Source organism: Schistocerca americana, chromosome 6, assembly GCF_021461395.2.
Source record: "Schistocerca americana isolate TAMUIC-IGC-003095 chromosome 6, iqSchAmer2.1, whole genome shotgun sequence".
In the NCBI taxonomy this organism is placed as follows: domain Eukaryota; kingdom Metazoa; phylum Arthropoda; class Insecta; order Orthoptera; family Acrididae; genus Schistocerca; species Schistocerca americana.
In genome coordinates, this window is record NC_060124.1 from 166,117,754 (window position 1) to 166,131,205 (window position 13,452).

At 39.5% G+C, this 13,452-nt stretch overlaps 1 protein-coding gene across 1 annotated transcript in view; it reads left to right on the forward strand.

The window, feature by feature from the left end:
* LOC124620029 (pickpocket protein 28-like) overlaps positions 1–13,452 on the forward strand; it is an 86,452-nt gene that overhangs the window by 24,879 nt on the left and 48,121 nt on the right. Inside the window, exon 5 of the mRNA XM_047146695.1 lies at positions 6,981–7,107. Coding sequence (XP_047002651.1) covers positions 6,981–7,107 — 127 coding nt within the window. The remainder of the gene's footprint in view (positions 1–6,980; positions 7,108–13,452) is intronic.

Consider the following 13,452-nt stretch of genomic DNA (forward strand, 5'->3'; position numbering starts at 1 on the left):
GACGGTAGTTACTGTTATTCTGAAGAATGTTGCGTTATCCCGACTGAAACCTAGGTAAATTCTAGGCAAACGGTGCAACTGAGGCTGTTAATTATTAAAATTAAAAGTAATTTGACCAATGACGCTATATACGGGCGATACCTGAAGCAAACGGCGCTTATTTGCATACAAACTAATGTATCACAGTAAAGAAAGATAATACACATGTACTCTGGTGTCCAAAATTAAAGCAACGAACCGCTATCTCCCTGTCTTGTGTCTAATCCACCGTATAATCATACAAACTGACAGCAGATTGTGTCTAATTCACCGTATAATCATACAAACTGACAGCAGATGTCCGTACAGCCGTCTTCTGCACTGAAAATGGCTTTCCTGTCACGGACAACCGCGTCACCGATGACGCGAGGGCACCTATCAAAGAGGGTACTGTTTGCCGGGTAGTCCCACATCCCCGGTGGTGCAATATGGCACAAAGAAGACGCCTGCCAGCTTCTCTGCGGTGGAGGACCATAAGAAGAATGGAAGCAGGACAGTCGCAAACTGGTGAGACTCGATGGCTCAATGTGAATCGTTCTGTTGTTTCTCGGATGTGCAGGGCCGACCACGTGTGATATCGGAGACAGAACCGTTATTTGCATGTAAGTATGGTTCCACCTTAGCACTGTGCGGCAACTGGCATCTGACTTCGCAGCATCAACTGGACGTGTTGTATCGAGTCAGACGTTGTCCAGAAGGTTTCAGCAGAGTGGCCTTTATTGTCGGAGACCTGCTGTATGTGTACCTGTAACGCAACTTCACAGAAGGGAACGTCTATAGTAGATTTTTACGTGGTATGAGCTGTAGTTCCATCAAGTATTTAACTTATTCGTATCGCTCTCTAGACTACTACTACTACTACTAAAAAAAAAAAAAAAAAAAAAAAAAGGCAAACCTTGCAAGCGACAACTAGACTTGACGTACGTAGCTCAAGTACAGAGACCAGAATTAGAAAAAATCAATCCACACTTGAAGAGAAATCACGAAAAATAACGAACTGTGGAATGTAAAACTCAGAAATCGTGCCTTATTCTGAAAAAAATCCCAAATATTCGTGAGAACCAAGATTATAAATATGGCTGTAGATCGTATCACTCGCAACCATGTAAGATTTGCTCTTGGGTTCCTGCCTAACCTAACCTACGAAAATCGTGGTGCCCACGCAAGAAAAGCGAAATTTGTTTGTGATAACTAAGATCATCAATATCATTCCTAATCGTTTCACTTTCAGCAACTTAAGATGTTCTCTTAGTTTCCTGCCTAATCACACCCTCGGAAACAGTGCCACATTCGGAAAGAAACAACCAAATATTTATGAGAACTGAGTTTATATATACGATTGATAGTTGATTCAGTCACGGCATTTCAAGCTGTGCGTTTAGATTCCTGCCTGACTACACCCAAGGAAATCGTGACGTATTTGGAATAAAAACATGCTTTACGACAGTTACTAAGACAACCACAGATAACGTTTAACAAGCCACTTACATCGATCGCATCGTAAACTCATGTCGTCACACACGACCTCACTGGTCAAAGCTGACAAGTGGACACCAGAATTGACCCCAAAAAGTCGCGTGGCACCACTCGCTGGAGAGTCGCCTTGTGGCTTAACCGTCCGAGTAGGTTTCGTTTAGTCGCAACCAATTGCCACTCTTGCTTTGCGGAGTGATAATGTAGTGTTTTGAGCATAGTTCTCTCATCCAGCAGACTGGAATGAGTCTCCCAGCAAGTGGTTTGAAATTAATGACCACGATGACTGTATTCCAACGTATGTATCTACGGTGTTTGGCCAGTTAATTCCCCTTTGGTGGTCAAAGGATGCGCTGCAGGAAACAGGACATTAATTCCTCAGCTTCACAAAAACCCCTTAGGGCACTCTCTGGTTAAAGTAACCCATCAACTCCAGCCGACAGCCTGTTCAATGCTCTCAAAGCTTTCCAGATGCAGGAATAAACTGTTTGCCGGGTAGCTATCTTTCTCCACACTACCACATGATGCGTCTCAGACCTGTGTACTACAGGCAACAGAAACTTAACGAAACTTCTTCTGAAACCCAACCATCAGCTAGAAAGTGCCTTTGCAGTGGTTGGCGTTGACGTTCTTAGATGATTCTCCATCATGTTGCCTGGTGCTTCAAGACATAGCTCAGGAGATGATATGCTAGCAGCAATGTAGCCTTTGTCTAAATGTGTCTGTGTTATCAACAGAAACAACTCAGAAGGATAGCATGACTTCAGGCTCGATAAAACTAATACTTGTAACGAGAAATAAAAAATCGAAAATTGGTGCGGGACGGGGATTCCAAACCGGGTTTCCTGCTTTCTAGGCAGATGCTCTGACCACTAAACCATCCAGGCACAGTGGTCATCTCGACTTCAAGGATTACCTTAGCACGCCTCCCGTCAGATCCAAATTCTCAGCTTATCGAAACACTACGAATGTAGTGCCCCTTCAACCTCATTACGCTCAGCATTTCGCCGATTCCCGCAGGAGTTCGGGCCTGGTGTACATCTGCACTGAAGAGATCACTGGCTGTCCTATCATTGATTATATATATGTGATATGTGGCATCGTTCTTTCGCACATGGCTGAAAGAACAGACACCATTTTGATCCAGCATTCACTATGAATTAAGACTCAAAGGAATTACAGACAATGGCTACGAGTGAGCATTGGTTTCTCCGAACAACCCATACTATGCACAAAATTTTAAGAAAAAGTGGAGAGTCAAGCCAGAAAGAGGGGTCTATACTTTATTTTTCCTAAAATATTAAGGATAGAAGAAAAGAGGGGAGTGGCTGGACAATACGAGAGTTAGCAATTAAGAAATGGACAGGCAGGATCTAGATCCAGCACTGGGGCCTATAGAGACTGAAGAGAGACACTCTTTATAATTGGAGGAGACGGGGCTGGGGGTGGATGGCGGTATTTGTAGCATGGGAAGGGGAGAGAAAAAGAAGGCATAACAAGTCGTGGGCCCCAGGGCAACGGGGTGTTACTCAGAGCCTGAGTCATTCAGAGCTGAAGCCACCCACCACCACAACACATCAAAATCGTAAACACTTTACCTTGCATATTCTCACATTTCCAATTGGATGGTGAAAACTTTAAATTCCATGTCTCTAATCCATACACATACACAATTTTTAAATTATTGTCTCGGACAATTGACAACATTGTCCCAATTAAGTTAGATAGTACCCTTCGCCCAATAAGACTGATGTTTTTGGTGGTTTTCCGTGGTCATCATCCAAATGCTGGAACTTGAAATCTCCTCCAAAAAACTTCCAATTGGTATTTCCTCTGATTCATTCTAAACCTGTTGAGATATTTGACAGGACGTAGTCTGCTCTCACGGGTTGGGAATGAAGTGTGTAAAAAAAGAAAAAAATCCTGTAACCGTAACTGATCTCAACTTTCCTCATCATCTGATCAAAAACATTGAATAATCAGATGTCATACTAATTGATCTCTATTCAATTAGTCCAACAATCATGTGCTGCATGGTAATGCACTGGACTCACAGTCGAGAGAGTGCCGATTCAAATCCCAGTTTCACTATGCAGATTAAAGTTTTCCCCCTATGTGTTGAGGTAAATGTCACGATCTTACCACTGAAAAGAACATCACTCATTTTCTTCTCCATCTTTCCCTCAATCCGGTCCTTAAGATACCAGACAATGGTAGACATCGTTACCCATTCCAGCTTAGCTTAAGCCTGGCTCGGGTAGCTGTCAATTAAGGAACACTTTGCTCCAAGCTTTGGAAATCCTGCTTTCTCTTTCGCCAATCGTCTACCCGCGATGTGACAATCTCACTAAATCGGCTTGCATAATATCCGTTCCAAGCACTCGCTCATGGTGATTAAGCGGCTAAAGAAGTCACGTGGATTGCCAAACACAGCTGCAATATATCCGCAGCTACTTTGGTATGGCGGGCCTTAAAGGAGGGTGTTCAGTCGCAGAATCCAGCGAGCGTCTACCTTTGTGACGTTCAAAATGTCGTGGAAGATGTTGAAAACTGACCCATCACTGATTAGTATTTTTTCCAACTATCTCTTCGATTATTATACGTCGGTCTTCGACCACCACAGCTTCGCTTCAGTTGCAATTCCCGGACAGTCGCGAGAGGTGGCCTGTCACCTCGTTCTTCGTCATTCTGAGTTGTTTGACCGCACTGGAAGAGTCTGCGCCAACTAATCACTGTGTCATATGATGGTGCATTGTTGCGTGCACTTACACCAACATAGCAAGGGTTCTTCCAGTGTTGTTCCCCTTCAAATTTTGAAAACGAATTGACACCTGATCCTCGACTTTATTGATGGGTTGCGCCATTTTGTTTTGGCTCCCATAGAGGCGGCGTGCTAATATGAGTTTATAAAATCGATGTGCACTAGAAACTAGTAAAAATATATATTATGTCTTTCGCAGACTTAACGCATGTTGCAGGCCCATCAGAAAAGAAACTTTTGGAATCAATGCTGAGAACAACTATAGGCAATTGTTGCTGAACATACGCGTTAAAATTAAAACAGTAAATATTATAGAGAGCATAAAATTCAACAAACAGTGCCTCACAAGAAAAAATACCAAAATACACATGTACAAATGTGCAAGCGAAATTTAACTTAGCGCACCATATTAGAAGGTTTGGAGCAAAAATCTGGATTAAGCATGAAATTACCAATAAGTTAGACCAAACAGACAGAATAAATTAAGACTTATATCTGGCACATTTGATACTATTAATGAAGAATCAATTTTGCCAAGATTACCAGTAGTTGTTTTTATTACTGTTGCCGGTTTCAACAGAACCATACTGTCATCATCACATCTGTCGAAACTGGTATTGGTAATAAAAAGAATTACTAACGATCTTGACAAACTTGAGGCTTCAAGAATAACATAATATTCAGATCACCCCCAATGACTCACACAATGTCAAAAATATACAGCTCATTTATAGTTAAGTAGGAGCCTGTAACCTTTGATATTTAGTCCTGTTAACAGTTCATTAAACAACTATATCTGATATACCAACTGTGAAATGCATACTAAAATTTGTATGTTAATAGAAGTACAACAACACAATGTCAAATATGGACCACAGCAGGAAATCAAAACACCATTTAAACTCTTTGAATGTAAAGAATTCACTAACATTCAGTTAGTTCATAGAACTACTCAGTAGAGGTCTTAAATACAACATAGAATCCCGCCCATATTATACAACTACAAATAGTCTAATACATACAACTGACGTTACAATAGACATGACAAAATTATCAGTGTGAGAACAAAATGAGTTCATGTCAAAAATAGCAAAATTCGTGGAAAGAGAAATAAAACAACAGAAAATGCTTAAACAGAACTACAGACAATGAACACAATACTCTCAAAAATATAAATAATAATTTGAGCACACAGAATGCAGTAACAATGAAGCAGAGAAACATAATATTGCAGTAATTATGAAACTTGAAAATTATGTTAAAAAGGTATTGCATTCCTTAGAAATAACCCTTAGAAATAACAATATCATAACTATAAGCACATCCCAACTAACAGATTCAGTACAAATGTTAGAAAAAAATTGTAAAGCGATCTTCTCAGACCAAGAAAAGGAATCATGTGTTCTAATGAACCTCATCTTTATGAGCACAGTCAAAAATTCACAAAGAATTCTTCCCACTAAGCCTATAAGTCATTGCACTGATAGCCCAACCTAGTAAGAAACAAAACAGATTAACAACCAAATTATATACATACACTGAAAATTACACAATAAAATTCTATGGTATTGATTTACATTATAAAAGTCAAAGACCCTCCAGAGAGGAAAGTTTGTATCGCTGAATATAAAAACCTCCTACAAAGATAATAAGAAAAATCTTATACACCATGAGAAAGTATTTGCTTTGGAACTCGAATTCAAGAAGAATTAACAAACAATTAGTTGGAGTAACTAATCCAGGGATACATAAAATCTCATGCGGTGATTGTAACAAGTTTCACATTGGACAAACAGGTAGAAACTTGGACGTTAGGTTCAAAGAACATACACAAAACTGCGAAAGTAATCAATCAACATTTTAGAAGCACCTACATAGCCAAAAACACAAAGCAGAACGAAAAGAAAATGCAACGACAGTTTTACATTTTGTACGCAAAGGAACTACAACGGATGTTCTGGAAGAATTCAAAATCTATATCCACACCTATTCATATCCAGGAGAAATTCTTAATGAACAAATGTAACTTAAACAGAAACAACATTTGGAAAACTTTTATTGACTTCCTAACAGAAAAAGAATAAATTTCACTGCCTCACTAGAGGACCATATAATTTAAAAACAACAGAATTCTCAAGATACAAATATCTTTACACGATACACGAAAACATGTACTAATATATTTGTACTGTTGCTATTACCGTAGGTTTTTCGCAAATTTAAAGTCATTGTAAATGTGTATGCGCCAGTGAAGGAAACATTCCTGTCAAAAGAATACATTTGCAAATACAAAAGTGAGCACCTTACATAATTTCCAACATAAAAACTGATAAATAATATCAGTAAAACACATTAGGACGCTGTGTTATAACTATAAAACACAAGGCGAAAAATTACAAAAATAGATGTAGGCCATCCAACAGGTACTTTTATAATTTCATACAAAAATTATACCTTCATTAATATTGCAGGGTCACTTGAAAATGGCATAATAACTGACTAGTCGTATATAAACAAGTAATTGATAAAGTCTTTGAGCATCAGAAACTTGCAAAACTGTGTAGTACATAGAAATTAGTTACGTAACTCTTTTTTGAGGTGATAATTATGCCTTTATGACTATCTCTCGTAATAGGTAACTGGTCCTCACGTATGCCGTCATACGAACCATGTTCTCTCACTTATGAAGTTCTCACTCACTGTGCAGGTGGGTGAACCCCGACGAGCCGATGCTGAGGACAGCTATGGCGGGACCCCGCTCCGGTGTGTCCCTCTTGATGGACTGCGAGGCGCAGCACTACGTGGCATCGCTAGGCGGCTACTATGGCGTTTCGGTAAGAGCTCTCTCTCTCTGAAACTAGCGCCTGAGACAACTGTTGGTCTGTATCTTATCACATCTTCTGGTCATCCACGGTAGCAAGGCTGATAACAGTGTGCTGGTGGGCACTGAAATCACTACACCCTCTAACTGAAATCCTACTCAACTTAATTTCGATCACTCATCACATCAGTAGGGAATGTGAACGATTAACGAGGCACCGCAATGTCGTCAACACAGTGCAAGGTACGGAGGGCGCAACCATAAGGGGACAGTCAGACGTTTGAGTCGTTAATTGTCATTCTCAAGTTGTATTCCATGAATCTGGTGGAGAGGGTGTCTGATATGGAGGGAAGTGAAGGAGGTACATTTTATTTAAATGCAATACAATGAAATGAATTAAGTTACATTATCAAGTTGTATTCCATGAATTACTTGCAGAAGGGTCTCTGGGATATGGACGAAGTCAAGGAAATACATTCTCTTTAAATACAATGCAATGAAATGACATACAAATGTAAAATATTGTTCAATTAAACTGCTGGTATTAATTAGAATATAATCTCAAATGTCAATTTTCTGTGAATATCCTGTTCAATCGAGCAAAAGGAATTCTCCTACGGAAAGTTCTCCAGATCAGTCTTAAGCTCCACCAAGTTACCTGTAAGATATTTAATATGCTCTTAGAGTAGTGGGAATGGAGCGGAATTATGCCTTTTCGTTGCTTCTAGGGTGTAGCTTTCCCAAGTAACGTTCAGTTCTACATACATCCCAAAAAACGTACCACCTGCTTCTTGTATTTTATTATTTGAGCAGACTGTTGTCGCAGCTTGTGGATATCTATGAGAAGCAATGCATTATAAAGTCTGAGTCTTGGCAAACTTTAATGATAATCATTTTTTTAACCTTATGTTGATGTTTAAGATATTTCATTAGCTGCTTTATCATTTCGAGAACTACTAATACTTTCTGTTTGTGTGCTTGTATAATTTGGAGTAAGGATAACATCTGCATCACTAGACAATGCAAGTGGAAGATCATTTATGTTTATGAGAAAAAAATGAAGACCTAAAATGGAACCCTGTGGTACATTATATCTGACTGTTCTCAATTTGTAGCACTTATTGCTATTTTATCGACATGAAAATGATACGCAGTGTGTTTGTCGTAGATAATAAACGAAGACAGCTAATAGTGAAGGCCAAAACTGCTGTGTAGGCCCTTTGGAAATGGGTGAAGGAATCAAAATTTGGCCTAAGAGGACTAAATTCCATAAAATTTTAACAGAGACCTGCTAAAAGCCCAGCAGCAACCTGTGTCCTAGCCGGATACTCATACAGACCATTAATAATAAGATAGTGCATCAGTTATATCAACCAGGATAGGGAACACCTAACACAGCCAACAGGAGATGAGAATTTAATAGAGACTTAATGGAGCTGGAATGAAAGCTAGAATCAGATCAGCTAGAGGAAGGAACTACCTAAACTAAATACAGAGATGCGACCCATGCTGAGATATTAGTGAGGTTTCCCTCAGCATAAAGGGCAATACAGAAGACATAATAATCATTTCGATAAGAAACGAAAGCGATGAATAAAACAAGGAATACAAAATTCCAGCCTACCAGTTTCTTAAAAACAGTTTCGATATCGTAAGAAAAGCTTGAGTGAACTTCCTGCGCCAATAAGCAGTGAGAATAGGTGGGGTCCATTCCAGAGAGTAACTCTTGCCATGTAATTTAAATCAGTGTTCGCAAGAAGCAATACACAAATACTATAGTTCAGGAAAACTGAATAGTCAATCTGGTTTGACACCCGAAATTACATGCACATCTTCTCTTTAAGTACGAAGGGAATGTCTCAGAAATCGCAGCTGTAATCTATAAGGGGCAGTCAAATGAAAAAAGTTAATGAACTGTTTATTATTTCAAAGTAATCGCCATAACTGTTAATATTCGTACATTTATCCCACTGCGAGACAAGACGGTCTATGCTTTCATGGAAAATGGTTTCTGCTGCCTACGAACCATAATTAGTCCGTGGAAAATTGTATACCACGAATGGCTTTCTTCAGGGCCAAAAAATATGGTAAGCGCATGGGAAGAGATCAGGACTATGTGAAGGATGTGGAAGGGCTTCCCAAGGAAGCTTCTGCACCATAGTCGAAACACTCTTTGTAACACGTGGGCCAGCGTTATCCTGCAACACAATGATGCAGTTTCTACTACAGTGTTGAAGTTTCGCTGGTAGCCTTACACATCCTTCACACAGTCCAATCTCTCCAGTTTTCCGCAATCTTCAGGCAACTCAGATATGGTTAATATAACGAATTTTTCTGGTCGAAATGTCTCCAAGAATAATAATTTTTTCCGCTATATTTACTGTAAAAGCCGCAAAGAGTCATTCCACTGCCTCGTTCGTATGGTCTTCCACGATATATGCTGTTTCTTACGGCACGTTATGTAGGATTAGACAAATATTTTGCTAGGAACCCGGCTTGAGATTCTGCAGATCACTGACAAAACTCGGTCATTCTTAGCCCACGCGCTAAAGCTGCATGTCTTATACAACTTAAAGTGCGACTCGCTGCATTTCTTCGTCAGTATCTCTGCTAATTGCTTGATAAAGGCAACCCGATTGCCTTCTTGCTTGCACGAAAAGGATGAGGTATGCAGATAGATAAAAATCTCTCGCTACCTCCGTTATAATAATCTTGCCTCGTTCCCGCTTCCCTGTCCTGTCGTCTTGACTGATTTGGATTTTCAAGTGGGCCATATAAAACAGATCTACCAGTGGCGCAAGTAAGTTTCACCTGCTCCATCGCGATGGTCACCTTTTTTGAAGGTGTGAGATACTTACAGAAAGTTATGCCTTTTTTCGACAAAGTGATCACTTTTATCCTTCAGTCCTGTGACTGTGAGCACTGCTCTGGTCTCTGTCTGTTCTGTTCTATATCAACATCTACATCTACATGACTACTCTGTAAATTACACTTTAGTGCCCGGCAGAGGGTTCATCGAATCACCTTCACACTAATTCTCTATTTTTCCACTCTTGAAAGCGCAAACGAATACATGTATCTTTCAGTGCGAGATACGATTTCCCTTATTTTATTATTATGGTCTTTTGTCCCTATCTAGGACGGCGTCAACAAAATATTTTCGCATTCGGAGGAGAAAATAGTTGATTGAAATTTCGTGAGAAAATCCCGCCGCAACGAGAAACGCCTTTGCTATAATGCTGCCCACCCCAAATACTGTACCATATCTGTGACACTCTCTCCCCTATTTCCCGATAAGAGAAAACGTGCTGCCCTTCTTTGTACTATCTCTATGTACTCCGTTAATCCTATCTGTTAAGGATCCCACACTGTGCAGCAATACTCCAAAAGAGGACGGACAAGCGTAGTGTAGGGAGTCTGTTTAGTAGCTCTGTTTCATCTTCTAAGTATTCTGCCAATAAAACATAGCCTCTGGTTCGCCTTTCCCAGAACATCTTCTATGTCTTCTTTCCAGTTTAAGTTGTTCGTAATTGTAATTCCAAGGTATTTAGTTGAATTTACGGCCTTTAGATTTGCTTGATTTATCGTGTCACCGAAGTTTAACGGACTCCTTTTAGCACTCACGTGGATGACCTCGCACGTTTCATTATTTAGGGTCAATTGCCAATTTTCGCCCCATACAGATATCTTATCTAAATCGTTTTGCAATTGGTTTTCATATTCTTATGAGTTTACTAGACGACAAACGACACCGTCATGCTGAAAAGAAGAATGTACAGGCGTAACGAGTGTGCACAGGGACAGTGGTAACCATTAGTGTTGCTTCAGTAGACATGTGATTAACTGTGTTCTGAAGCTGAAAATTGTTACCCAGTTCGCTAATATAATGCGGGAGGTGATTCCAGAGTCGGGCCTGCTACTAAGAAGGACTTCGAGAAGGTAGCTCAATGATGGAGTGGGAGGGATGGGATTTTGCTCTGATGGGGATGGGTGTTTCTGCCATGTTGTTCAGACAAGAGCGTTAAGGTCGAGGTGAGATATGGGGAACAGTGTATGTCGATAAGACACTAGAGTAGATAGAGGCTAACCGAAATTTAACGCAGTTTGTTTAGTAATCATTTGGAGGACCTCGCACTTTTTATTGTTTGGGTTTAATTGCAATTTTTCACACTATGTTCAGTCGCAAGAAAAAATCAAATTAATAATGATTTTATTAAGCAATACTTGTCAGATGAAATGAGCTGAAAACAATTGCCACTTCAAGAAGTTAGAGGCCTCAGAGTTTAAGCACTGAGAAACCCTAGTGGATGATATTTGTGAACAAGAGAGAGATAAGACGCATACGATCAAAACACGCACATTAAGACATTATTTGAACCGCAGTTGGACGACAACTGAAGTTTTACATATTTTATGTAAAGTATGGACCTCCAGTAGCCCGTCAGATCACGGACTAATCACAGATGGAACTATTTGAGACTGCGCCAAGGGATACAAGCCCTGATGTCAACGGAAGCTTTCCAGTATACGTAAGTGGTAACATCGAGTGGAAACCTCTAGGAGAAATCAAACATTAAAATATTTATGTGTCAAGGTGAAAGGACTCTGTTGGATTCCTTTCATGTTAATTTCTTAAATCTGTTGTCATTTACGCCATACATTCCACTTCTGAGTTTACTGTGGTGTTTCTGACTCCATCTGGGAGGAGACTGAGCAGTGGAACGTGTTACTTTTACACATAAACAAGAACCATCTGTCACACTACTACATTTTAAAACACAGTTTATATGTAATTCATGTCACACAGTCTCATATGGAACCTACTTGCGCTTTTTTTTTTATATAGTGTATATGATAAGATACTGTCATCCCCCTTCCCTTCTGTGTGGGAGGATGAATGAGCAAATGTATTTCTAGTTGCATGCTGGATGGTAGCAGACAAGCCTGTCTGCTGGAGAACAGTAGGACCAACGTCGGAACAGGTAGCTATGCTTTCTAAAAGCAGAGGTTTCTGTTCTTAGTATGGTGCTGTCCGTCCCTTGTCACGTTGGTATAGGAAGCTCCCTCTCTGGTCACTTCCATTTGTATCTGTGAAGCACCCTTGATAGGGGCCCATGCCAGTCTGTCTGTGGCGAGCGTCTGAAGTGGTAAGATCTCCGGCTCAGCGCGTCTCTGCTAAGTCTGTAGGACAATGGATTTCTTAAGTTCAGACTAACTAAAAATTTAATCACCTTTATTTCAGGTTTAGCTCTAAAATATCTTATGTTATCTTAAATTGCAATGCAGTGTAATTGGAGTGTGAAGCTCAGAATATCTTCCAGTAGTTACTTTGTCACTAATTTGTGAGTAAAGTGGAACCACGTGTTGATGATCTGTAGCTCTAAGATCATCAATCTTAAATGCGAATGTGCATGAGATTATAACATCTCGTCTTGAGAATATTTTTCAATGTAGCAACTTTTCTTTGAGTTCAACCCACGTGGGGTGTACTTTGTGAGACCAGTACCACGTGTTTATACATTTGTTTGACCCATCAGGTTAATAGTAAGACGATAGTAACCAGTTCGAGGTTTTCCTTTTGTAAATAGAGTTCCGATGTAATTTATTTTAATTATCAAAATTATTGTGGAGTTACACTCTTTGTGTAATCCAAGTTGACCACGTGAAGCATGTGGTGTAATCATCAAAGTAGCTCTCAGCTATTCTTTTCGGGAAGATTTCACAGAGAGTTATTATGAATTTAGTATGCCAGTGTGTGGTAATTTCATGACGAACAGGATTGCGCTGCGAACGTCACTTCTTTGGGTGAAAATTGAATCGGTTGGTTGTGGTTAATTTCCTCTTGCATATGTTTCAACGTTCTTCGTGTGTTATTTTATGAATGCAGTGTTGCATGCAGTCTCCCAATCTTGGCTCCATATTTGATGTGTTCCGTAAGATTACAAACTAACATTTTCACAGTCCTAAATAAGGCACCAGTTTAGTTATGAATCAAGTTTGATATGCTGAAATTGAACAATGATCAATGTTAAAATAAATGTCCAAATATAAACTGATTTATTTCTTTTTATTTAAATTCTCTTTATATATATATATATATATATATATATATATATATATATATATATATATATATATATATATATCACCGGTTGTCGTAAGATGACTATTAAAAGATTATAATTAATGTTAGTCTGGTTGGGAATTTGGCAAGCTAGACTGGATACCTGGTGAAACAGTTGCTCAGTAATGCAAGGTTAACTTCCCCAGATAGCTCACAGATTTAATCCGCTTTTATTGTCTTGAATATCAGCACCGCTTTCAGAACAACTTAATGCATCAACATTACAAAGGGAGC